Source organism: Polypterus senegalus, chromosome 16 (assembly GCF_016835505.1).
Source record: "Polypterus senegalus isolate Bchr_013 chromosome 16, ASM1683550v1, whole genome shotgun sequence".
Taxonomy (NCBI): domain Eukaryota; kingdom Metazoa; phylum Chordata; class Cladistia; order Polypteriformes; family Polypteridae; genus Polypterus; species Polypterus senegalus.
Genome location: NC_053169.1, coordinates 5,332,195 through 5,358,150, shown reverse-complemented (window position 1 = coordinate 5,358,150; position 25,956 = coordinate 5,332,195). Strand labels below are relative to the sequence as shown.

The window sequence follows — 25,956 nt, the reverse complement described above, 5'->3', positions numbered from 1 at the left end:
TCTAAGGGATCCCAATGATTTTGTTGATGCCATTTTCATTTATTGTATTTTTTAAGTAAATGTAAAGTCCAAAATCAAATCCAAAATGTCTGCTGTATCAAATACGGAGTAAAGAATGGTAGATGCCAATTACTTTGGTCAGTTATAACTTATTTTACAGAAAACTGCGATTCTTTTTTAAATACAATACAATTTATTTGTTGTATAGTCCAAAATCAAACAGGAAGTGCTGCAATGGGCCCTGCCTTTTGACAGCCCCCCAGCCATGACTCTCTAAGAAGTCAAGAAAAAAAAACCTTGAAGGGAAAAAAAAATGGAAGAAACTTTGGGAAAGGCAATTCAAAGAGAGACCTCTTACCAGTTAGGCTGGGCATGCAGTGGGTGTCAAATAAAAGGGGGTTAAACAGAATACAACACACAGAACACAAGTCATCCGCAATACAATATAACAGTGCAATAGAAATATTACAAGTACAGAGCAGAATTCAACAACAGATGATATTCCATAATACGATTTGGATTTGGATAATAGTGGAAGAATGCCTACGTGTGTCTGCATCTGTATAGCAGTGATATGAATATCAATTCTAGCATCAGGAAGCCAAAACAAAGTACCTACCAATGAGACCAGCGTCTACGGCCCGGTCATAATAATATGAAAAAGCAAAGAAGTCCAAGTCTTTCTCCTCGCCTGCATTTTTCACTTTCTTGTACAGCATTTTCTCTACTTTATTATAGCAGGACTCATAGATGGGCTCTCCTAAAGGAAAATACATACAAAACATGGTGTTGTTATGAATTCTGTTTATATAAAAATAAAATAAACAAAAGTTCTTTATTCTTCTAAAATATTTGAGTGGAAAAAAAATCCACTTTCAAATTGTACAAGACACATACAAAAGAAATTTAGCATTCACTACAATAAAAGATGAATTAGCAGGCCACGTGTAAGCAGGTTTGATGGGTCAACCCATTTCAATTAGAACAGAAAACAGATGGAGCAGAAATGGATGGAAAAAAATGTTCGTAATGTGCACGAAGTTGTGACAAGTTAAAAATGCAATATTTTACCTGACATTGGCTGAATAAGGCCTCGTTCACCCCGAGTTGGTCTGCGTTCATTCCACAGCAGACCAGTAAGTTCAATTACAGTCAATGGCCCCGTTCACATCACTGCAGAGGAGTGTGGTGTGGTTTTACAAAATGTGACATGATACATATTTTCCTATAATGCAACATTGTGGACGTGTGTGAGTTCTGTCCTCAGGAAAACACCCAAGATTGCTGGGCCGTCCCTTGCCGTTCATTAGCAGCCACCCTTTGCAGTTTCCTGCTACTCGCATTTTCAACAGCATTTCTGCCTCCCACACATTTTTAATATTGCAGTTGCCAAGAATTTTTAACTGGCAAAGCAGGCATTGACCAGAACACCTCAACAAGTGTCACAGCTGAACAAAATGCCTGCCTGCACATGGCAAGAAATGTCTCCAGTGTTTTAATCACTAGAGAATTATATTTAAACACAAAATGATAGGCAGGCACATTCAGAATTAGCACATGGAGCCTAGAGGCATTCATGTGCATTAAAAATATATTAAAAAACACCTGTGTTAATGTGTACCATTGAAAATGAATGCACTGACAATGCAGCTAACTTCTTATTGCAATTTTGAATGTCTACCCACCATTAATATTAGTCCATACTGGTTTACTGGCTCTTTGTTAATGTCATGACCAGATAACTTTTTTTGTATTTGATTCTTTCATTAGTTGCATACTGGCCACGTCCTTCACTCAGGATATAGAAGTTTGGGTAAGGCCTTGAGATAGCAGGGTGGGATTACGGTTATTACAAGGATCATGCCTTATGTTTCTACATTAATGGTTTTATTCATGGTTTTTGTATGTGTGTACTTCTGCTGCCTCAATAAAACAAAACAAATTAGTAAGTAGAGATTGAAGAAAACACTGTACCTGCTTTCTGACCCCTCAGAGTGTAGACCACCTCGGCATGCTCCCAGTCTCCTCTGTAGTCTGGAGCCAAGCAAGGACTCTGCAGTTCTTCTCCTTCTTCCACTGTTGAAACATCAAGGATTAGTTTAGTCTTTAAGCAAACAAGTATTGAAGGACACTGCACGGTTTCCTCTGACACTCCTTAATACAGCTGTCTTTTACATTAAATGTGCTCATCACCATCACTTATGCAGTATATGGCTTTTTTAACGGAATACAGTGTATTGTTTTCTAGAAGAAAAACTCACAACACTAATAATGTAATTTCTCACATTTAATAAAGCAGCCACTGTGTGTCCCTATAGTAAATAGGCCTTCCATCTTTTTTCACAACAGCATCCTTTGTTTAACATAGATACACCTCAACATCCACCCATCCATCCATTACCCAACCCGCTATATCCCAACTACAGGTCACAGGAGTCTGCTGGAGCCAATCCCAGCCAACACAGGGTGCAAGGCAGGAAACAAACCCCGGGCAGGGTGCCAGCCCACCACAGGACACACACACGGGACAATTTACGATCGCCAATGCACCTAACCTGCATGTCTTTGGACTGTGGGAGGAAACCCACACAGACACGGGGAGAACATGCAAACTCCATGCAAGGAGGACCTGGGAATAAAACCCGGGTCCCCTAACTGTGAGGCAGCAGCGCTACCCACTGCGCCACCGTGCCACCCACACCTCAACATAATATTTGAAAATTTACTTAATTCAGTCTGAGGCAGGGGGCTGGAGCCTCTTCCAGCACAAGGTTGGAAACAACCCTGGATGTGATGCCAGTCCATTGTGGTGCCCACTCACGTAATCATGATCACACTGGGCAATTTAGAATCACCAATTAACCCAACAATCACTTCTTTGGGATGTAAGAGGGAACCCTCTGTGTATGTGCGTTTCCTGTGAGGACTCAAACCTTCTGTCATGGCTGAGTGGCAGTTTTAACTGTTTAACTGACTGCGGCCTCCTTCCCAGACACCTTCTTGTTTGTTGCTGTTGGTTCAGATAGAGCAGCTCACAGTCTGTCAAAGGTTATTTCCTAATGTTTAAGGGAAAGTGTGAAGACTCAGAATGATTTTGAATTTTTCCCTGTATTGGATAAAATGTTCAAGTGAGCACTCCTCACTATTCAGGTGTAAAAACATTAAGAGCGAATAGAACATTAGAAAAATGTAGTCAAGAACAAGCCATCAACCCAACAAAGCTCGCCAAACCAGTCCACTTCATTCTTTCAAAATAATATCAAGTCTAGTAAGATGATTAGTAAAGAATTCAAAATAATGATTTGAAGCAAGTAGAATACAAAGTATAAAAATCTTACAATCTTTGGTAAACAATATGAAAAAAGGAGGTGGCAAGTACTAAATACCATGTAGGTAAAGCTGATTGAAAATGCGACACTAAATGGGTAAGCCACTGGTTACAACTGAAATGAAAACTTTAAAAAAGACACAACGGGAGTACTGACACATCTGCTCAGAGTGTTCAAGTTGTGAAATGTCACAAATTGATTTATTTTTTTTGTGTGTGATATCTCTGTAGTAGGGGTCATGCTAGTGCTGCTGCTTCATTGATTCAGTGAGCCATTCTGGGTTTGTATATTTTGCCCTGCTATCGGCTTCGTGGAGTTTGCACATTCTTTTCATGTCTGTGATTATTTTACCTCCAGCTACTCAGACTTCCTGCCCACATCTACAGAGACAAGTGAATTGGCCTCCGTTTGAGTGTGCGTCTGCATGACTGTGCCCGGTGATGGTCTTATGCCCAGTCCAGGACTGTTTTCTGCCTTGAGTTGCCAAGATAGGCCGAGGCCCTCTGTGACCCTGAATGAGATTAATCAGCTGTGTTTATTATACGGACCACTGCCAGAAAAATGGCAAGACTGGCTAATTATCATCCTCCCTAAAGTGGATTTTCACCCTCTGGTTACTGCGGTCAATATAATACTGTGGTTATGCTCAGAACCCAAGTTCTAAAAACACAGCCCCGGGGTATTTCAGACATAGAACCCACCAGAAAAAAAAAAATCAGCCCACACAAACCAGCCAGACATTTTCCTTAGGATATCCGAGTATGAACTCATTCATTCATTTATCCGCGGAGTCAAATTTCCAAACAAAATCCATGCAGGGTCAGAACCTGTCTGGGCAACATTAGGCACAAGGACCACTGGTGGATGGCAAACAGCATGGCATGCTGATGTCTCTTTCTAACATTACAAGAAAAGAGTTATTGATTAAAGCTTTCAAGAAAGTCATGTTTGTAATGCAAAAAATATTTTCTTTCCATGTGGAATATCCTTTTGCATAGGTATCCTTTGGTACTGTGTCTCCTCGGAGAATCCTTGGGTACTGCAGGTTTGACTTTGAGTTGCTCATGGTGTTCCAAATGAGGCACATGACCTGCATTGTGAGGGAGCGTCAGTTACAGCACTACGGCCATGTGGCGCAATTCCCTGTGGGTGATCCGGCTTGCAGGACCCTCATTGTTGAGGACCTGAATGGCTGGACCAGGCCAAGGGGACGCCCACATAACACCCTGCTGCGGCAGATAGAGGGTCATTTGTCTGCCTGGGGGTTGCCAACCAGGATCCCAAGCTGCTTTTTTGTGTGATGGGTGTGCCAACATGCTGCACCAGTGCAGGCTTCCCTACCTGACCTGACTTGCGGAATATCATGTTTGTGACATTACCTGTCAGGTAAAAATATGTTTTGCCTAACCAATTAAAACTTAACTGAAATTGCATTTTGGACATATGTTTTTTGTAAATTAACATAACAATTCATAAAAATTGTAATGCAGGGATGCAAATCTGTAGGCACAGCCAGAAATTTACTTACAAGGGTGACCTTCAATTCCTCCTAAAATGGCAAGTCTTGCTGACATTAAACCAAGCCCAAGATAACTGCAAACAGAGAAAAGGAGGAAAGGTAAAAAAAAAAAAAAAAAAACTGGAAAAGGAAAACCACACAGTAGACGTATTTAATCTGAAGTACAATTCTAACCAGTGTCACACACGGGCACATGGGAGGCAGCTAAAGGGCTCAAAAGAGTGTGATTCCATGCCAGACCAGGGGTGGCAGAGTGCACGGATCATTTCTGTTTTTCCTCTGCAGACCAACCATGGGAAATTCTGCCTGGGCCTGATGATGTCACTTCCAGTTCCTGCCCTGATGATATAATTTCCCCTGATTGACTTTAAAACCGCCATATTGTGCCAGTCTCCTCAGTTCTGTTTTGGACTAATGTCTATAAAGACCAGTGGCTCAAACCTTTGCCATTTTACAGCCAACTTTCAAGTATACGGGGTGCTGCCCCAAACCCTTATACAGTGTTGCTTGCATCATTTCGCACCAGTCATGTTCAGTAAGATGGTATGGATTATGGATGCGAATGGTCTTTAGTGGTGCAAGTTACACATTATGGGGTCAGTGTCTCTGAGAAGACCTCACCTTGATTAATGAATTAAAACAGATTTAAGGCTTGTGTTCTCACCGTGTTGATGATACTGTGGCATTGCATCTTTCAAGCCTTTAGAGAACAAGTCTTGTTACTCCCTTAGTGCTTTGGAAGATAACAACACTGGGTTAATTAATAGGAGACAGAATAAGGCAGCACCTTTCACTGAAATGTCTGAAACAGGAAATTAGTCAGCAGCATTTTTAAATGTTCAGAATGTGCCCTTGTCAAACACCTGCATGCTAATTTTATTAATACTTCACTCTCTTGTGCTGTATTCCTATTCATTTGATTTTTTTTTTGAGTAGTTTATTCCCTTAACTCTGTGTTTCCCAATCTCGGCCCCCCTGTGACTGCAGGTTTTTGTTCCAAGCAGATTCCTAATCAGTGACAACACTTGATAGCACTGATCTCATTTCATTAGCTGGTATTATTTTTCTTTTATTCTACATTCAGAAAAGCACAGCAGCATGATTTATACATTTATAAGACATTTAGAAATATTTCTGCTTTTGCTATTGATTTAAATGCTTAACTCTCTTTTGTTGATTTCATTATATTTTGCCCTCTCTCTATGCAGTTTTTCCCCTTCGTTGCATCTTATTAATGACAATTAAAAATGAGCAGAGTAGACACGCTGGCAAAGAACACTGAATAATCAAAGGCTGCAAGTTCTTTAGCATCAGATCCACGAATTAGTAAATAATGGATTAATTAAACAATTAGAACATCTAGAAAAGTAGAATGAAAATCAAGATGAAAAATATTGTTAAAAAGAAAAAAATACATTATTCCCATATAACTGTTTGGTATATTTTTATATATATATATATAAATATATATATATAAATATATATATATATATTTTTACCAAACTTAGTTTTCTAGTTGTTCCCAAAACAGAGAACTTGGGAAATAACACATCACTTAAAATAGCAAAGGAGTCCAATTAAAAACAGAAGCTGGTTGGAACAAAAACCAGTAGCCACAGTGTGCCCCCCAGGACGGAGGCTGGGAAACACTGCTTTCTAATAATGACATTTACATTAAGTAGACCTGACACAGGGAAAACGACACTAAGGACTCGCTAAGGTGCTCACTAATAAATACGGATTAAATAACCAGAACAGCTGGAAAAGCAAAATGAAAATCATGATGACAAAAATTCTAAAAGCCAAGTGAGAAGTCAAGCACAATGACCCCTTTTATTGGCTAACTAAAAAGATTACAATATGCAAACGTTCGAGGCAACTCAGGCCCCTTCTTAAGGCGAGATGGAATACAGAGACTGGAGTTCCTTGTGTTTATATAGAGTACAGGCCAAAAGTTTGGATACACCTCCTCCTCATTCAATGTGTTTTCTTTATTTTCATGACTGAAGACATCAAAACTATGAATGAACACATGTGGAGTTATGTACTTAACAAAAAAAGGTGAAATAACTGAAAACATGTTTTATATTCTAGTTTCTTCAAAACTCTGATTACTGCTTTGCACACTCTTGGCATTCTCTCAATGAGCTTCAACAGGTAGTCACCTGAAATGGTTTTCACTTCACAGGTGTGCCTCATCAGGGTTATTTAGTGGGATTTCTTGCTTTATCAATGGGGTTGGGACCAGCAGTTGTGTTGTGCAGAAGGCAGGTTAGTTGGACGATCATTTATTTTTCAACAGGACAATGACCCCAAACACACCTCCAGGCTGTGTAAGGGCTATTTGACCAAGAAGGAGAGTGATGGAGTGCTGGAAATGGTCATGAAAATAAAGAAAACACATTGAATGAGGAGGTGTGTCCAAACTTTTGGCCTGTACTGTACATACCAGCACAAAGACAGCATTGGAAAACCTTTAAGGGAAACATCTTAAATAAAAAAATTAATAGACTTCTTCAGGCTATGATTCATTAAGCAAGAGAGGAGAACAATGTACAGGGTAGTCCAGATCTAATTATGCAGATCCAGATCGTCTGGATGACTTTGATTCTACGCGGGGACGATTCCAGTTCGGTGCAAAGACGATTCTCCATGTCGTCATTTCGCACACTTCTCGATGGTCCCGGATTTTTCGGTTGATTTTCTATGTAATAAACTTAATAAGTTATAGCTTAATTAAAATTGCATAATTAGATCTGGACCAGCCTATATGGTCAAGATCTGTGGATAAGATAACTTTCCAACAAAGTCTTTTTTTGAAGTTTCTGATGAGTTTTTCAATACAATGTGGGTATGTAGTCAGGTTGTCTGTGTCAGTCTGTGAGATACAAACAATCCTCATATCTGGCCATAAAACTTCAACAGCCATGGACACTGTCAGAGAAACTTTAAAATCACAGTGCTTATGGGTAACTTCAGAACACAGTAAGAGAGAAAAGAATGTGAAGTTAAACTGATGCTAAAACTGAACACATTACAACATGGTTTGAATAGAGACAAGAGTTTCAAGGCCATATATGATCATCTTACAGACTGACGCAGACACCCTGACTACAGATCCACATTGTACTGAAAAACTCACCAGAAACTTCAAAAGACTTTGTTGGACAGTCATCTTATCCACAGATCTTGACCATACATTGTTCTCCTCTCTTGCTTAATGAATCTTTGCCTGAAGAAGTCTATAAATTTTTTACATTTAAGATGTCTCACTTAAAGGTTTTCCAGTGTTGTTTCTTGCCTTAGTGTGTATATAATAAGCACAGGGAACTCCAGTTTTTGTATTACATCTCGCTTGAAAAAAGGGCCTGAGTTGCCTCGAAAGCCTGCATATTGTCATCTGTCTAGTTAGCCAATAAAAGGGGTCACTTTGCTTGACTTCTCGCTTGGCTTTGAGAATTTTTGCCATCAGGATTTTCATTCTGCTTTTCCAGGTGTTCTGGTTATTTAAAGGTTTTCCAATGCTGTCTTTGTCCTGGTGTCTATAAAAGCACAGGGAACTCCAATTTCTGGATTCCATCTTGCCTGAAGAAGGGGCCCGAGTTGCCTCGAAAGCCTGCATATTGTAATCTTTGTAGTTAGTCAATAAAAGGTATCATTTTGCTTAACTTCTCACTACATTCATAATGGCTAACATGGTATAACACCCTTGTACTAAAAGCCAAGTGAAAAAGGAAACATCACTCAATTATCTCAATGTAACATAAAAATGCTTGGCACACTCTAATCATAATTTGCCATACTTATCATTTGTAATTTCTACATTAATCCTAAAGCACAGAAATAACAGTTTTAATCAATTAGGCAAGTTACGTACAAACCCGCAAGCAACATGGAGTTCCAAGCCTGAGCGTGAGACCCACTGCTGTAGATGGATTGTATGCGAGTTACACTGCTGTTTGCAGGGCTGAAAGCTCTCTTGGACCAGCTTCACCTGCAAAGGTGATCTCCCGCATTTTTTCCTTCAGAGGTCGCCTTAAGTGTGCTGATTATACTGAACCGTTTATAGTAGATGCCTGCCTGTGTCTCAAAGCAGTCAGCCTTATGGATCTCATTACCAAAACATGACTGTTTCCTATATAACTTGACTTTGCCTTTGTAGGCCTTGTTTTCTGCCAAGTACTTTAGGGGCATTTACTTAATGATGCTGTGAACGTAATATAACACTGTGGGTTGTAACTTCTTGAAACTGTGAGTAGTCAAACTGGTTCTTTGTTTTCAAATGTGGACACAATTTATTAAGAATGACAGCGTCAATTAGACATACTCAGCTTCTATTCTTCTGCGCAGTAGAGAGTGATCTGCAATTTTTTGTACCTCTGAGAAGGTTGCAAGAGTCGTCTCATGTCTGTTTCTCACTCATACAACTTTGAACAAATGCCATAGTGCTGTACTCAGCCTTGACTTTGTTAATTAACTCCATACTACAGAACAAAAGGAATGCATTTAAAATGTTTCATTACTATGCTACCTGACGGTCCCCACCTCCTGCTATAAGCACCAAAACCCCTGAACATTAATACATTCACTACTAACATGAAGAGAGCATTGTGCACAGTTCAACTTGTGCAGAATCTGCAGTCCTACAGTCAGAGCAAAAGACCATTCACACAGGGGGTTCAGTGGTGGCTCATGCTTTACATCACTTACCTGTGTGAATACAGCGTGTGGGTGTTATTAAACATCTGGAAAGACGTAATGTAATCTACTGGAGAGGTTTGGATGGTCACCTGTGAAAGCCAAGAATCAAAGTTAAAGAATCACACAGTACACCACACTGAGACATACCACACTTAAAAAGGATGGCTTAACAATCCACAAAGCACTTTCTTATGTAACTCTGCCTTAACCTTCATTTACATCAAGCAGATGCTTGCTTGCCTTGTTGCTTCCAACATAAAATACACAAGTGAAATGTTCACTGAGCAGCATTTTAGAATTCTAATGATGAAGAATTCTGACTGGTCTGCAATTGAAGATCAATGAAGTGCTTACTGGGGATCCTATCATTCCTTTATCTTCTAAAACATTTCATCAGACTTTGACATGCTAAATATGTTCAGCTTTTCAAACATGGAGGAAATCATAATGTTAAGGTTATATAAAAATATTTGATAACAGATTTATCTGATCACAGTCCTCGACAGCCTTCAGATATAGTAGCTGATCCTCTAGAATACATGCTTTTTAAGTTTTGTCAATCCGGGGCACTGCCTTCTAACTCACGCTCAACCTCAATGTGAACTGACAAAGGGTAACCATTTGTGTCTGTCTCTGGGGTTACTTTTGAGGATAAAAGTTGTTTACCAAAGTAGCTGTAGCTTTTGATTAAAATAAAATGAAAGCACCTGGAAGTTCCTTTATGCAGTTTGGTTCCTGCCATATAGTCATATCCATCGTTCCTTACACTGGCATCCCTACTGCCCGCAACAATCTATCCGAGGGGTCCTCAATCACGGTCCTGGAGGGCTGCAGAGGCTGCAGGTTTTTGTTCCAACCCAATTGCTTAATAAGAAGCCCTTATTGCTCGAGTAACACTTCCACTTCACTTTAGTTGTCTCGCTCGTTAAGATTTTGAACCCTTATTGATTATTTTAGTCATAAACAGACATATTCTTGGTTTTTAATATGTTCCTAATTAGCAATAACATGCAAATGACAAGAGACCAGGATTTCTCCATTTAGCTTGTTAGCATTTACACCTGTGTGTATTTATCATGCACTATTGCGTTTAATTAATTAAATACTTGAGAGGAAAGTGAAGAGAAAAAAGTGAAGGACTGCGAATTACTCCTCCATTTTAGCTTTCAAATCATTTGGATGATATCCTTAGAAAGGGGAAGAAAATCTAGGATATGAGAATGACTTGACACGGCAGAGTTAAAGCACAAACAAGCCATGAAATTAAATTATTGGCAAGAATTGCTTTCTAATCAAGCAGCCGGGTTAGAACAAAAACCTGCAGCCCTCCAGGCCTGGGATTGAGGACCCCGGTCTATCCAGTGGGATGCAAAATTAAGTAAAGATACAGACTTCACAAGACAGGTGCACAGCCCATCAAGAACATATTGTATGATGGCAAGTCATTACACCCATTTCATAGCTCCTTGAATATCAATCAGCTAAACCATACAACTCCCATGGCTGGATTAAGATTCACACTCCTAGAGGACTTTCTCCATCCCTTTTCAAGAATCTAGCCATACAAGAAGTTGCTTTGTCTTGTGACAGTAAGAAATGACATTTTTTCCAGATGAGGTATTGTGCTAAATAATAACAATAATTAAAGGCAGGGCAAGGTTGACAAAAGCCTGAGGACTACAAAGAGCAAAAGGAGAAGAAGAATCTAAATAAGTTTACAAAATTACCCCAAAGAGATAACACAGCTCAGAAATTTAGAATAAACTCATGTAACACTTTAGTTATGACGAGAAATGCAAAATATAAATCTTACCTCATCTTGTGGAGAGAATGTTATTTGCGTAGAACCTCCTCCCATATCAAGCATGCCAACAGTTCTCTGCTGCGAGCCATGCAAACTGCCTAAGGCGGAAATTTTTGACATTTGGAACATATCAGATAAGAAAACACAAGTGGCAAAACAGGTGGCTTGAAAAACAATACATGAATCAGCCGAGATCTGTTTATTATATTAAATAATGAACAGAAAAGCTGCAGTTTGTGTACATTCAGTAACAGCCAGTTTTAGAAGGCACTGAGCAACATTTTCAGATCAGAGGTTTCATGGAGGGCAGGCAGACTTCAAGTTGCGAGTTATCTTAATCTTGGCAAGGATTTCTGAGAGAATATACAGAGCAGTGACCTCGTAAGAGTCAATGAGTGCTGCCATAAAGCCGTTGAAATAACAGAGCACTAAGTCAACAGGCCCATGTGCAATCTGCCTCATTCAAGCAGCACCACTAGTAGCAGACAGCACTCCCTTCTCAAGCTCTCTAATACTCTATACAGGTTGATTTACAAAGTAATCAAATATTTATCTTCTGCTCACAATGCATTACCAAACACAGGTTTTCTGTGGCAAAGATTTTAAAGCTTTGTGCATAACGGACTAACACAACAACAGTGCAGTGAATGACAACGTCCTGAGAAAAATATCAGAACACACAAAAAGGAGTAATAAGGCTTAGAAATAAAAACAACATCTTTAAAATAAATTAAACAAAAAGATATTTATTTAATCAACTCAGTTACCTTTTACTGTACATCTTAATGACGTATATACTCGTGGATGAGTCGGGACTTCATTTTACCGTATAATTTCTGGTATTTTATAATGTCGGTTGTATAAGTTGAATGCGAAAAACTCACGCTATTGGTCCAAGAGATTATGATATGCTAACACCCACCTGAGAGAAGAACCACGGAGCACACGGCCTGTGGGTGCGGCAATGCGCTGTATCAGCGTGTGCTCCTAACCCCCCCCACACACACTCTCTCTATTGTGCCTACGTGACCACATGGTAATACCCAAACTATTCCAAAGCGACATTTGCACCGATCTGTGTTTTCTGTATCTCACATCCTCATACACCTTTATCGTAACAGCATCCCTTATCTACAATGGAGCGTTCAATCAGAAGAAAATATGAAGCTGGTTTTAAATTAAACGTCGTTGAAGAAGCAAAAGAAATTGGTAACTGTGCTGCTGCAACAAAATTCAACGTGTCTGAGGAACTGGTGAGAGATTGGAGGAGACAAGAAAATGTATAAAAAATGTTTTAAAAATGTGTCGCATTTTTGAATGGCATATAAGTCGGGGTCTGATTTTATGGGTTTCAAGACCCGACTTATACGTGAGTATATATGGTAAGTTTTTTTTTTTTGTAATTTACATTTCTCACTATTACTAGGGTGTTGTACCATGTTAGCCATTACTAGTAACGGTGCACTGCATGATAACGTGCAGTGAATACACTTGATTTATAGTTTTCATCCTTTTTCTTTCTTTGTACGTTTAGCATTCGTCTGCTCAGAGGTTGATGCGCTTGCCGCTTCCTGAGCAGCTCTTCTTCTCTCCACCCTAGCGGCCCGCTTCTTCTCTTCTTTCGTCGGCCATTTTTTTGCGTTAAAGCTGATTAAGTCAGTTTTTGTTTTGCAATTACTGTTTTCCTTAATTTTTCACTTAAGCTGGCACTTAAGTCTTCAATCTGCCTCCAGAATGATTTAAGATACGAAGAGGTAGGGGAAGTGATGGCGAAGGTGGTAGGGATGAGAACGGCGCCCGTTTGCATGTGCCACATGGCCATCCTGCTGAGAGTTAATTATACAGCAAAATAAAAGCAGGAATAATTCCAAAACTCTTCATTTTTAATATCGAGCTGTATTGCAGAGTTTCAGCGTAATATATGTGTACCAAATTTCAGGCTACAGGTTATCTGATTTTTGACCTTGACCTTCCTGGGTTGACCTTTGACCTTGGAGGTCAATCATCACCCTGAAAGTGGACAGCAGACACCACATAGTATATGTGTACCAAATTTCAGGTCAATGGGTCAAACAGTTTGCGAACTGCAGGTGATTTAAAATCCTAGACACACAAACAGACAGCCACAGTAGTGTATTATACAAGGGTAGCTGTGTAAGCCCAGGCTTTTCCTAGAAACTACTGAAATTGTCAGAAAAAAAAATGAAATGTAGAAATGTCAGGTAACTAAAAGGAACTACCCTGGGCGTCTCTCTCCTAGGAGGATTCGTTTTGCCGACATGCTCATCTCGCTTGTGCATTAGCGGTGGGAGGAAAAGTAAAAGGGATACCAGTTTGCCGTTGTTAGCTTCTCTTTCTTCTGAGGTTTTGTTTAGCTGATGTTCTCGTCTTGCTTGTGTTATTACCAGCTAAGCATGTTTTCTTGGCGGTGGAACACTTACCCAGACTTCACCTCTCACTACCGAGCCAGACAGACACACACACTTCCATGCGTAGACATTTATATATAAGAAGATGGATGTAGTGAGAAGTCAAGCAGAATGACACACTTCTTTGATTACATGTTGCCTGAAGAAGGGACCCGAGTTACCTCAAAAGCTTGGATATTGTGATCTTTCTAGTTAGCCAATAAAAGGGGTCATTCTGCTTGACTTCTCACTATACTTCTCACTATTGGAATGTACAAATATTTAGTATACCACAGAAATTCCACCTCTAGTGTAAACCATTGTAAATAACTTTATACATTTAAAATCGAACAAGAGTTAAACAATGATGACATACCTAATAAAAAGTTCACAGTAATCCACGCAGAAATACCTGAAAAAGAATTGCTTTAGATGTTAAGAAGAAGACAACCACAAAAAACAGCCTCTTTATAACCAGCTCCTCAGAGTCAGTTTTGTACCAATTGGGGCAGACGGGCTTTTGTATCATAGATGGCCGGTCTTCTTATTTTGTAAATGAAATGGTGCAAGTTGAGAAACATAGTAAGCCGCTCAAAGGCGGCTATGGCCTACATGTGTGCATGTACAGGACCCTCCATAATGTTCAGGACAAAGATCCATTTTTCCTTGACTTACCTCTCTGCTCTACAGTTTAAAGTTAGAAAATCAAACAATTCAGACCTGCAGAATTTCATTTAAGGGGATTCACAAACATGTTGGTCAAACAACACTTTTTCTTCATGGCCCCCCCCATTTCAGGGCACCATAACGTTTGGGACAATTGTTGGTGTGGGTGTTTAATCTGGCCAGTAGCCAAATTATCTTTAGCCGATTGTAAAGGCCTCAAAAACATTTATCCTTAGAACTTAAATGTGTTTTAAATTTAAATTCTTAAACCGATGTTGCTAATTTGTGGGGACATTCTCTATATTTTTAAAAAAAAAAAAAAACAATAATCAGGACTGATGTGGTGCCAAACTGTTGAATATGCTGAACTTCAAGAGGAACTAACTTTATACGTGCCTCATACATTATAAACCCAGTCATATTTCAGTGAGTGCTTAACACAGCAATACATTCACGTGGAGAATGTTTAAAAATTAAAAGTTTTTAACTCCACCTTAAAATAATGTCAGCTTTGAAATGTTTGGTTTAATCGGAAAAATACTCCTGGGAATGAGTTTAAAGTCAAACTTCAGTGATAAATAAAAAGCCACATCACACCAACAGCACACACACACACACAAAGCAGAGGAAATGAAAAATGAACAAAACCAGAATACTTTGGCTCAGAAACATAAACAGCATATTAAAATAATGTGCCACTCTGCCTCAGCTGGATACAGTAAATGACTACCTACATTTCACTAAGCAAAATTTTAAAGAAATTACAATAATAATAAACATAAGGGACAATTTTAATGACAAAGGATGGAGAAAATGGCAATAAGATTATTGTTGTCACCAAGACAATATCTCAAGCAAAAGAAAGTCACAGAGTATCAATAAAAAAAAATGTTACCTTCATCAGTGCCATCCATGATAGAAACACAGTCAGCTTTGTTTAGAAATGGAGATTTCTGGAAAACATTTCTCACCTGCAGGAAGATATTCTGTTTTTAATATATTTCCTTATTGCAAATTTTTACTTGAAATTAATTGAGTGTTACACAGTGATTAAAATTGAAACTGGATCAAAAGTCAAAAGTTTCAGAACACCTCAGTTTTTCTTCAAATTTAATCAGTTGAAATTCAATGAATGACCTAAAATGGTGAAAAGGTAAGCATTAAACCATCAGAGGTTTGTTTAAATGTAAAGTTTAAGTAAGCAAAAACTGAAATAAAAAAGGAAGTTTCAGACTATTATAAATGGGCATTCTTCAGGAAACAACTAATAAGTTACAACCTACAGATGCTCTGTAGCAAATAAAGCTAATGAAGCCTTGTAAGTTGAGGCTAACAATTTGGACAGGTGTCCCACCTTCTATTGATTACTTTACAATCCCCTGTCTGTCTTAAAGGACAGTTGGCGTTATAAACTTTAGACCAGTAGTGTAGAAGTATATACACATACATATACATTACATCTAGATATAGAGATAACACCCTGAGCCCGCTCTGTCTCCTCTGGTCCTTCCACAATCAATGTGTTCTGGCCAGATTAGTGAATACGAGCACCAACAATCCACTGAATTAAATAAAGGTTTCACTAAACAAGAATTAAGAAATCAGTTGGATTTTGTGATTCCCTGTCATAGCTGGCCATATATTGGCTTGCTTTACATTTCACTTTTGTTTACCTGGTAGTTAATAAAAAAGAAACAATTACAAGGTCCTAGTATTAAGAAGTCAATTCAAATTAACCAAAAGAGGTTTGGTTAGCGGTAGTCAATGGTGACTAATGGACAAAGTGGCTGGAACAAAAAACCTGTAGCCAATGTGGCCCTTCAGGATCGGAGTTTGACACTCCTGGGTTAAATAGTCATGAAAAGAAAAACAAATTCCACCATATTGCCAAGTATTTACACTTGTACACACTCTTGACATTCTCCTGTGCAAAAAACAAATGTGATGTAAATATTAATGAACCCACTTCATTTATTTTGTTATTTAGAACAAGTGAAAACACCCCAAAAGACCAGCATGCTACTTTGCAATAGTCTCCCTTAGTTGTGTATTCATTTTTAATTCGAAACTACTTTGCCTGTCTCTCTTCAAACACCTCACCTGGTTGAGCAAGTCTTCTGCTTTCTCATCAGGTAACAAGCGAAGCCCGGCTGTGGCTTTCAGTACTAAAGGAGTGCTTTTCCAACGGGAACAGGGAATGGTCTGTTTCGCAGTGATCAAGAGTTCCTCGATTCCAGCAGTGCACTAAAATTCAACAGACAAAAATGACTTTTGAAGAACTGTTCCTTCAAACTACAAGAGTCCTGTCTGATTGTGTATCTTGTACAATATATGAAATAAAAGAAATGTCTAAAATATAACTAACCTCAGTAAGGTTATAATCTGCCACAGTCAAGCCTGACAAAGACAATTAACAAGGATAGAGAAATAAAGGTCTGAAATTCTTAAAGACTAAATGATCTCTCTTTTCAACAAAATGATAAAGAATATGTGGACTCATATACGGTACTTAAAACGGTTAAACCAGAAGATTAATGTGGGTCATTTCTTACAGAGCATAATAGGACACATGAAAAATGATCCTGTTTGCTTAAAATCCTATGTGAGGCTATTTATCTTACAATGTTGCCCAAATTAGTTATACCTCAGATCTCCTGCACACATATACAGAGGGTATTTTAGAGATGCCAGTCACTTAATTGGCACTCACACCAGTATATCCACAGACAGAATGTACCCTTAAGCTGTATGGTTACTGTCAGTCGTAAGAACAAATATTGTAACATAACAAACTGGAGACTATTATATTATATATATATATATATATATATATATATATATATATATATATATATATAGGCAGAGGACAGAGGCAGAGGACAGGCAGAGGCAGAGGACAGAGCTCGAGAGTGAAGGAGTGAGGGTGGCATAGAAGAAGGAAGGAAAGGACTGAGTTATATTTGTGGTGATTTGTAAACGGCGTGTGAAGTGCAAAGGACTGTAAAGAAGAGAACCGAAAATAAAAAGCGCAAACTTGTGTAAGCGTGCCTCATGTCTGTCTGTGCTGGGTTAAGCGCTGGTATAGCGCCATTTACTGTCACTATATATATATATATATATATATATATATATATAGAAGCGAGAGGTGGAGTTGGGGCAAGGGCTCCACCTCAGAGGAAACAGAAACTTGCTTAGCCGCTAATACACAAGAGAGGCAAGCATATCGGCAAAATGAAGCTTCCGAATAAAGAGTCACTTGCTTAGCTGCTGATACTGAAGTGAGGAGAGCACATCAGCAAAATGGCATCCCTTTTACTTTTCCTCCCGCTGCTAATACACAAGTGAGGCGAGTGCGTCAGCAAAACGAAAACCTCCAATTTTTTTTCTGACAATTTCAATAGTTTCTAGGACCCCGGGCTTTTTACAGCACAGGCTTATACAGCTTCAATCTTCTGACGAACGGTGTCACATCATCCTTGTGCACCCTCTGGTACAATGAAGAATTCATAGTGGATTGTATGATGGCAAGCTACCCAGGCCCTGATGCACCAAATCAGCCCCATGCCTGAACACTACTGCTGCCGCCACCACCAGCGCTTTACAATTGCTGTCAGGTTCTCCTGGTCAAATGTGGTTTTTGTCCAACATGCCTTCTGGTACCGTGGCCAGATAACACTCTCTCTGTCTCGCGCCTCAGATGCCCTGGTCTTTGTCTAGGTGTTCACTGGCAAACTTCAGTCTTGTCCTGGTGTTTTTTTCCTTCTGGCACACCTCGCATGTACATCTAATCTATGCAGCCCCATTTATATTGTAGACTCATACACTTTGACATCAACAGTGGCGAGAGCTACCTGTAGGTCCCATGATGAAATTCTTTGAGACTTCTTTCAGCAATTTATGTTTGGGCTGGTCTTGCTTGGGCAGTCTGGTCTGGACAATTTGGCAGTTGCTTGACATCTTCTCCACTTATAGTTGATCTTTCAGCTTTACAAATGTTTGGAGATCTTTTTAAATCCCTTAACAGACTCATAACTATCTCTTATGTACCTTAACAAGAGCTCTTTTTGTCTAGGCATGTGTGGACCACCCCAGCTGAACCGGACATAGACAAGCATGGGACACAATTTCAAGGCACACACGTTTTAATTTTCTTTTTTTTCCTCGTGGGAAATTTCTTCCCCATTTCCCATAGGCACAACACACTCCAAAGCACAGGCACAGCACCAACACAATGGTCTTCCTTTTCTTTTTCTCTTCTCCTTTCCACTCCTTGGGTCAAGCTTCGATGTCCTCCTCCCGACTCCGGCTCCCCGAGTAGTGGCTGCTGGCTCCTTTTATAAGGCACCCGGGAAGTGCTCCAGGTGCCTGATGAATTATTTCCGGCAGCACTTCTGGGTGTGGCAGAACTACCCAAAAGGACCCAGCAGATCCTGTTGCAGCACCCCCTGGTGGTGCCTGCAGATCCCAACAGGGCTGCACCACACTCCAACTCCCATGAAGCCCTACGGGAGTCTGAGGCACCGCTGCAACCCGGGGTTTGCCATTTAGCGTCCTGGGGGAGGTAACGCTCTGGCCACGCTTGCTCACCCGGTCCTCCCAGTGTGGAGGCATCCCAGCCACACTCTACAGCATGGTAACAACACAAACTTTAACGAACCAAACTAAATGTCTCGACAGGTTCAGACAAGACCTGTGCCCATGATCTTTTAATCATTTGCACATAATTCTAATTTGAGGTCATGATAAATGTAAGTGTGTACTTACTTTTTCCACAGGCCAAATTTGCATTTATGTTTATTTAAATTACACAACGAACAACAAAAAGTAAATGTGGTCTGATGTTTTGTTAGATAACATCACCTTTATCCACAGATACTGTTGAAATGAAGACCAAATCTTGATACAGTTTGCCCACATATGTTAAAAAAGAAAACAAAGAAACATTTCATGGGGTGTACTAACTTTTTCAAATAACTACATTCTTACGTAATGGAAAATAATGCTGTAAACTAAATACACTGAAAAACTATTTGGAAGACTTGATGACCATTTCATTGTGAATCAGATCTGTAGTCCCTCTAGGTGTCACCTGAATGCATATTATGAAGATGTAATTCAAGGGCTCCGATTTCCACCATTATCCAAATAAATTACCGTACTTACTTTTTCAGGATCATCCGCATAAGCAGATAGGCCAGGTTTTATAGCTTTAAATATTTCATGTTCCAATTTTGGGGAATCTGAAAGAAAAACCAAACGAAACAAGTATTTTACATTCAAATTATCATCAGCACTGCCTGACTCCTGCCCTTTCTGTTGTGTTATTTTCAACTGTGCTACTTTAGTGCTTTTGTGCACATTAATATACTTTGACACTACAACATACTGAAGTACTCCGTTTAGCTAAAGTATTTAAATTAGTAATAAGAAGAATAACCACAATCCATCCTTATAAAATGATATTTACTTGCTACTCCAATGAAAAATGTCACAAACATTAAGTGTACAATGTCAGCTACAAGGCAAGGAGATACGAAAACAAACCACCAAACACTGCAAGCAAACAGCCACAGGTATCACGCGGCCTTGGGTCCAACATACCGTTTGGCATTTGTTTAAATTTAAAAATATGGATCCTTGTTCCTGTACTCCCGGCGTCAAACATAATTCCATACAGGAAATAGCGACTGTCTTCTTCTTCCGACATGGGCTGGCAAAGATTATCTGGGTCATTTTTTAATTTCAGGTAGTCTTTGGAGTCTGTGAGAGGTAAAGCTTCAATGTGCCATTTGATATACATCACGTATAGCGCCACACAGAAGAGAAAAAAAAAGGCGATGGCTAATTTTGGTATCCTCATTTCTCCGGATGTGCTCACTCATAATCCCCAGAGGTTTCGCCCTTCCTGCTGGAATCACAACCTTTTCTGGAAAGAAAAACACAAAAAGTAAGAAGTTTCAGCAGTCCACACCTTTTTATCCAAATAAATGAAAACCAGCTAAACATCTCTCAAGCAACGTCTATTTTATCTTAAGAAAGACAGACAGTAGATCAAGACATTAATTCAAAAAATGAAAAAGTAAAAAATTATAAATAATGAATGCAGGCTACATTTGTATTTGAGTCAAGAGTAGATTAGACAAGACTGCTGCTCAGTTGTTGAGATGTTACACACCCTGTGAGCTTACTACCCCAACCCATGAGGTCTTAAACAGGGTCTTGAGTACAGAGAAAGACCAGGCACACGTTTTAGGTGGTCTACACAGCTGATAAGCTGGCAAGGAAAATAGACAGTTAACCAGTTAATGTGTCTGGGAATGCACTTTACATATCCATTAGCTTATATTAACAGCACTAGCAATCCAATATTAAAAATGTTCCCTGTATGTGAATATTCAACGTCATGGGAATGTTTATTACCTTTGAATGCAAAATTCAAATTGTCATTTTTGTTACAACTGAGCAACACAAAAAAGTCTTTGTTGCATATACTAAAGAAACACATTGCATTTTTCATTCCAGCAAATGGTGCGTACAACCAACGCCATCTACTATGTGATAAAACACTAAAGTCTGGGTGCCCAGTACCTCTCAGCAATCCAACTGGTCAGTTTGGCTTTGGTGACTCGACGAAAGAGGAAATGCGAGTTTGAGACGCACAAGGAGGAGTAAAGGCGTGAGAGGCATGCTGAGAGTCGCCTTCAAAGACTGCAAGCATAAAACCAGACAGGAGGTGAGAAAGATGCCTCTCAAAGGTAATGACAGTGCCTGAAAAGCAGGCTTTATGGCAGTGCTTCTCAATTATTTTCTGTCATGCCCCCCCTAGGAAGAAGAAAACATCTCACGCCCCCCGCGCGACTATAAATAGTATCATTTGTCTATAAAATTGTTATAAGTACACCTCTGCATAACACTGTATCCTTATTAATGTATAAGAGAATAAAAAAAGAAAGAAATATGGACCAATTTACAACTAAGAATAGCTTTATTAAATGTAACAGAAAAGATTTAAAGTGCATTCTAAATTCAAAAAAAATTTAAAAGAAAAATAAAAAAGCATGTTCCCCGAGGTCAAACGCGCCCCCCTTGACGGAGAAACACTGCTTTATGGGAACGCACTAGAGAGGGAGAGCGACGGTGAAGAGACGTTCACACACGTAAATATAAAGGGAAGGTAACCATAGGGCAAGAGACAGAATAATAAAAATAAAAAAAAAAATAAAAAATTCCCATTATCTGTCTTTGCTAGTAACCTAATCTAATGAAGGACATTTTAAATAGAAAAAAATAGGAAATAAACCCAGCTGACAGACAGGGTCTTGGAGGGTCACAGCGGCTGCAGGTTTTTGTTCCAGCCCAGTTTCTTAATGAGGAGTCACTAATTGCTGATGAAGCTCTTATTGTTCAAGTGACGTTTTTCTGCATTCATTTTAGTGGTCTCACTTGTTAAGGATCCCCACCCTTAATTGCTTGTTTTAGTGCTGAACAGTTGCTTTCAGTGTTTTTAATAACTCCTTATTAGCAATCAGATGTAAATGAAAGAACAGCCAGCAATTCTCCCTCTAAGTTGTTCCCGTTCACACCTGTGTGGATTCACCAGGCACAACTTGGTGTAATAAAACAATTAAAAGGAAAACTTCACTCATCCGTTTTAGGCTTCAACTCATTTGGATGACATCTTTGGAAAGGAAAAAAAAATTAACGATATAAGAACCTAACAATGCAGAGAGTTAAAAACACAAACAAGCCATAAAATAAAAAAGTCCACGACTGGCAAGGATTGTTTTTTAATTAAGCAATTGGGTTCGAACCTGCAGCCAACTGCAGCCCTCTAACAACAACCACAACATTTATTTCTATAGCACATTTTCATACAAAAAAGTAGCTCAAAGTGCTTTACATAATGAATAGAAAAATAGAAGACACAATAAAAAATAAACAGAAGTCAACATTAATTAACATAGAATAAGAGTAAGGTCCAATGGCCGGGGGGACAGAAAAAACAAAACAAAAAAAACTCTATAGACGGCTGGAGAAAAAAAAATTAAATCTGCAGGGATTCCAGACCATGAGACTACGTCCAGGACTGACGTTGCCCAACCCTGCCGAGAGTGGAAGTACTAAAGCCATTACCTGCTTCCCTCAGTGTGACCATCAGCAGGCTTTCATGGTCTGACTGCAGGGGTCTCAAACATGAGCCATAAGCAACTGTTACTAGAATTTATTGATTACTTAGATGAACTATTCCTGTCCGCATTTTGCTACTTTAATTACATGTTTAAAGGACTCAAATGACATTAGCATTCTCTTTATCAAACTTTATCCATCCATCCATTATCCAACCCACTGTATCCTAACACAGGGTCACGGGGGTCTGCTGGAGCCAATCCCAGCCAACATGGCGCAAGGCAGGAACAAACCCCGGGCAGGGCGCCAGCCCACCGCAGGGCAAACACACACACAAAGCACACACTAGAGACAAGTTAGGATTGCCAATGCACCCGAAGGAAACCCACGCAGACATGGGGAGAACATACAAACTCCATGCAGCGAGGACCCGGGAAGCGAACCCAGGTCATATTACTGCGAGGTAGCAGCGCTACCACTGTGCCACCATGCCGCCCATCATACTTTATTTTCTATATTTTTTCTACTTAAATTGTCCTTTATTAAGTTACAGTCAATTTGCCTCCTCATTTGCTACAGGATTCTCGACAACAGTGCTCATGTTTGTCATGTGCCATCTGTTGGAATTAAAAAAAAAAAAATGAATGCATTTTATAACTACATGCATTGTGAAACACATTCCAAAAGGTGGCACACTACAAACATTAACACTTAAAACAGTGGAACTGCCAGATGGACAAAAATCGCCATCAGGCCTTTCACACCACATTTGGTGAATTTGTTTTTTCCCCAAACTCTGCAGCAGCAATATTGCTCCCATAGTTTGGTTCATTTAGCTCAGGGGTGTCGTACGCCAGGCCTAGAGGGCCGCAGGTTTTCATTCTAACCCTTTTCCTAATCAGTGACCAGTTTTCACTGCTAATTAATTTCTTGTCCCTTCATTTTAATAGCCCTGTTTCTAAGCATTCAGTCCTTTGAATTCTTTTTTTCATTAAATGACAGCCAAACAGAAGTGCGACGTGAAGGTGTGGGTGCAGGAGGCGTCACATCCACCCTAACCTTCAGCCATGGCACTGTGTGTCTACCACGGGCACTGAATTTAGAAGGCCACCTCGTTTGGACACACTGTGCCATCAAGTCGGCTACAGAAGAATGGTGGCACAAGCCAGACGTTATAACAAATTGTATTGCTGCTCATGGGAAGTGCGTTAAAAAACTAAAACTTGTATGGTTTTAGTGCTATTTCTCTGCATAGGTCAGGCACAACATGTTTAAATCAGCTCTTATATATCCCTGTGATCTTTTAGGAATGAGCTGTTCGTTTTTCAAAATTTGCTGTTGTCACCTTATTGTTTTCTGAATCAGCTTATATCAGTACAGAGACGCTAGAGAGATGAAGCCCATCCCAGCAGCATTGGGTATAAGACAGGATCCAACCCCAGCTGGGATTCCAATCCATTACTCTGACACACAAAAACACACAACTCTCACTCATCACATTTACTGTTTGGGGTATGGAAGGAAACACGACGAGAGTAAACAGTACCAGAATTTAAATCCAGGAACGACCCCAAACTCCTAAAATAAGAAACACACTTTAAAAAGCTGCTTTCAGATAAACATATTTTAGGAATTTACTCCCGGATGAGAAAAAAAAATGCAATCCCTAAACTTGTTGGGCTGGTTTTATTTAACTCTCCTGTGTCACTTGTGACAAGTACAGTAATTCATCACGTCATATGAGTGTCAAGACTATAAAGACACATTTACAAGAAGGATATAAAAAAAACCACAATATGTTCCTTAACTCAGATGATTACTGCCAATTTATTTAATGTTTTACCCTCCCATCTCTCTGTGGCACATTGGCCCTTCTGTCCCAACTCCTTCAATGTGATTAATATGATGCACTGCTCTGTAAAATGAAAAATCGGATTTAAAAGCCGAGTACGTATTTTAATAACTGCAGTGCGTACATCATCAGGTGGAGGTGATGCAATCTTCTTTTCACTGGGGGGTTTCCTTCTACATCCCCGACACATTTGATCACCTGACTTTTCAAATCCAGCGAGATGTAAAGGGCTTAGGCGTTATTATGGATTCAGATCTTAACTTTAAATCAAATATTAACTGTACTACCAAAACTGTGCTTTTACTTGCAGTGCTCAGAGAGCTCAGGCATCTCACGTGCTGAAGCATTAAATCACACTTTATGTCTTTAGCAGGCTAGATTGCTGTAATGCACCTTAAAAGGACTATTGAACACAGACAGACAGACAGAAATCAGCTGTAGTTAGTTTGGCATGCAGCAGCCACAAAGGTTACCCGTTTTCTTTAAAACTGATTTTTAAAATACTATTAATGGTATGTAAAGCTCTAAAAAATCATGCCGTACCTAATATTTTGAAATAACTGTCTCTTTACACTCCCAGTCGTAATCTTAGATCCCCAAGCGTTAGTTTATTAATCATTCCAAGGGCTAAGCATATAAGAAGTGGTGAGGCGACCTTTGCTGTTTTACACTGAAAATCCAGAAAGCTTTACCGATAACGACTTGCAGGGCTAATACAGTGGGACATTTGGAAAAACACCTAAACTCCACTCATTTAATTTGGCTTTTGCTTTTTCATAGATGCTTTCTTTTGGTGCCAGTTCTAATAAGATTATAATATGTACGGTAATATTGTACATTACAAGTGTTCGTGACCCCTACTTCTCTCAGTTTTCTTCCTCCAGTTTTCTGTGGCAGCTTCCTGTGCCACTGCTGTCTGATCAAAGTACTCCGTAGCGGCCTGTGATTTCTGGTAGGAATATGGGGGCTCCAGTTTGTGATGAGACTAACTGCATCTAATCTCGAAAGATGGCGCATAATAGCAATAAAGGACTACTTCAGCATATTTAGGTTTGCTAGAACAATCAGTGTGGGCTGGCTAGTCTTTTTGCCTTGAACCCCTGCAGAGTTATTTTCTCCAGCATCGCACCAGCTGGAATTTTATTTTGCTGTCCTCCCTGGCCATATGACCATAGTATCAGACTTGCTAATAAACCCACTGGAGACTTCAAAAATACATTTAGTAATTGAATCCATACTTAAGGACTCAAACATTAATACAGCTTTACTTCTTTATTTGTATTAGATAATTAAATATAAACTTACATTTCTTTCTTTACATTTCATTTATTGTTCCCTGCAATTCTCTCTTTATTTTTTAACTTAAGAAAATAAATTTGACACAGGAGAGGAGATTATTCAGTCCATCAAGCTCGTTGTTTACCTAATAGATAAGCTGGCCCAACGTTTCATCCAGATCGTTTCTGCTTAATCTCCATGCCTCAGTAGTTCACACAACTTTTTATGTATAATAAAGAAGTCCTTCCAGCCTTAAGTCCTAAAGCACTTGC

The 25,956-nt window shown here is 39.4% G+C and overlaps 1 protein-coding gene across 1 annotated transcript in view; it reads right to left on the bottom strand.

Annotated features, from left to right (window-relative positions):
- entpd6 (ectonucleoside triphosphate diphosphohydrolase 6) overlaps positions 1 to 25,956 on the bottom strand; it is a 44,476-nt gene that overhangs the window by 16,622 nt on the left and 1,898 nt on the right. The window contains exons 2-11 of the mRNA XM_039737837.1: positions 20,029 to 20,353; positions 19,591 to 19,667; positions 16,528 to 16,671; positions 15,323 to 15,398; positions 14,138 to 14,173; positions 11,363 to 11,451; positions 9,559 to 9,638; positions 4,858 to 4,922; positions 1,975 to 2,076; positions 620 to 760 (exon numbers count right to left, since the gene is read on the bottom strand). Of these exons, the coding sequence (XP_039593771.1) occupies positions 620 to 760; positions 1,975 to 2,076; positions 4,858 to 4,922; positions 9,559 to 9,638; positions 11,363 to 11,451; positions 14,138 to 14,173; positions 15,323 to 15,398; positions 16,528 to 16,671; positions 19,591 to 19,667; positions 20,029 to 20,287 (1,069 nt within the window). The 5' untranslated portion in view covers positions 20,288 to 20,353. The remainder of the gene's footprint in view (positions 1 to 619; positions 761 to 1,974; positions 2,077 to 4,857; positions 4,923 to 9,558; positions 9,639 to 11,362; positions 11,452 to 14,137; positions 14,174 to 15,322; positions 15,399 to 16,527; positions 16,672 to 19,590; positions 19,668 to 20,028; positions 20,354 to 25,956) is intronic.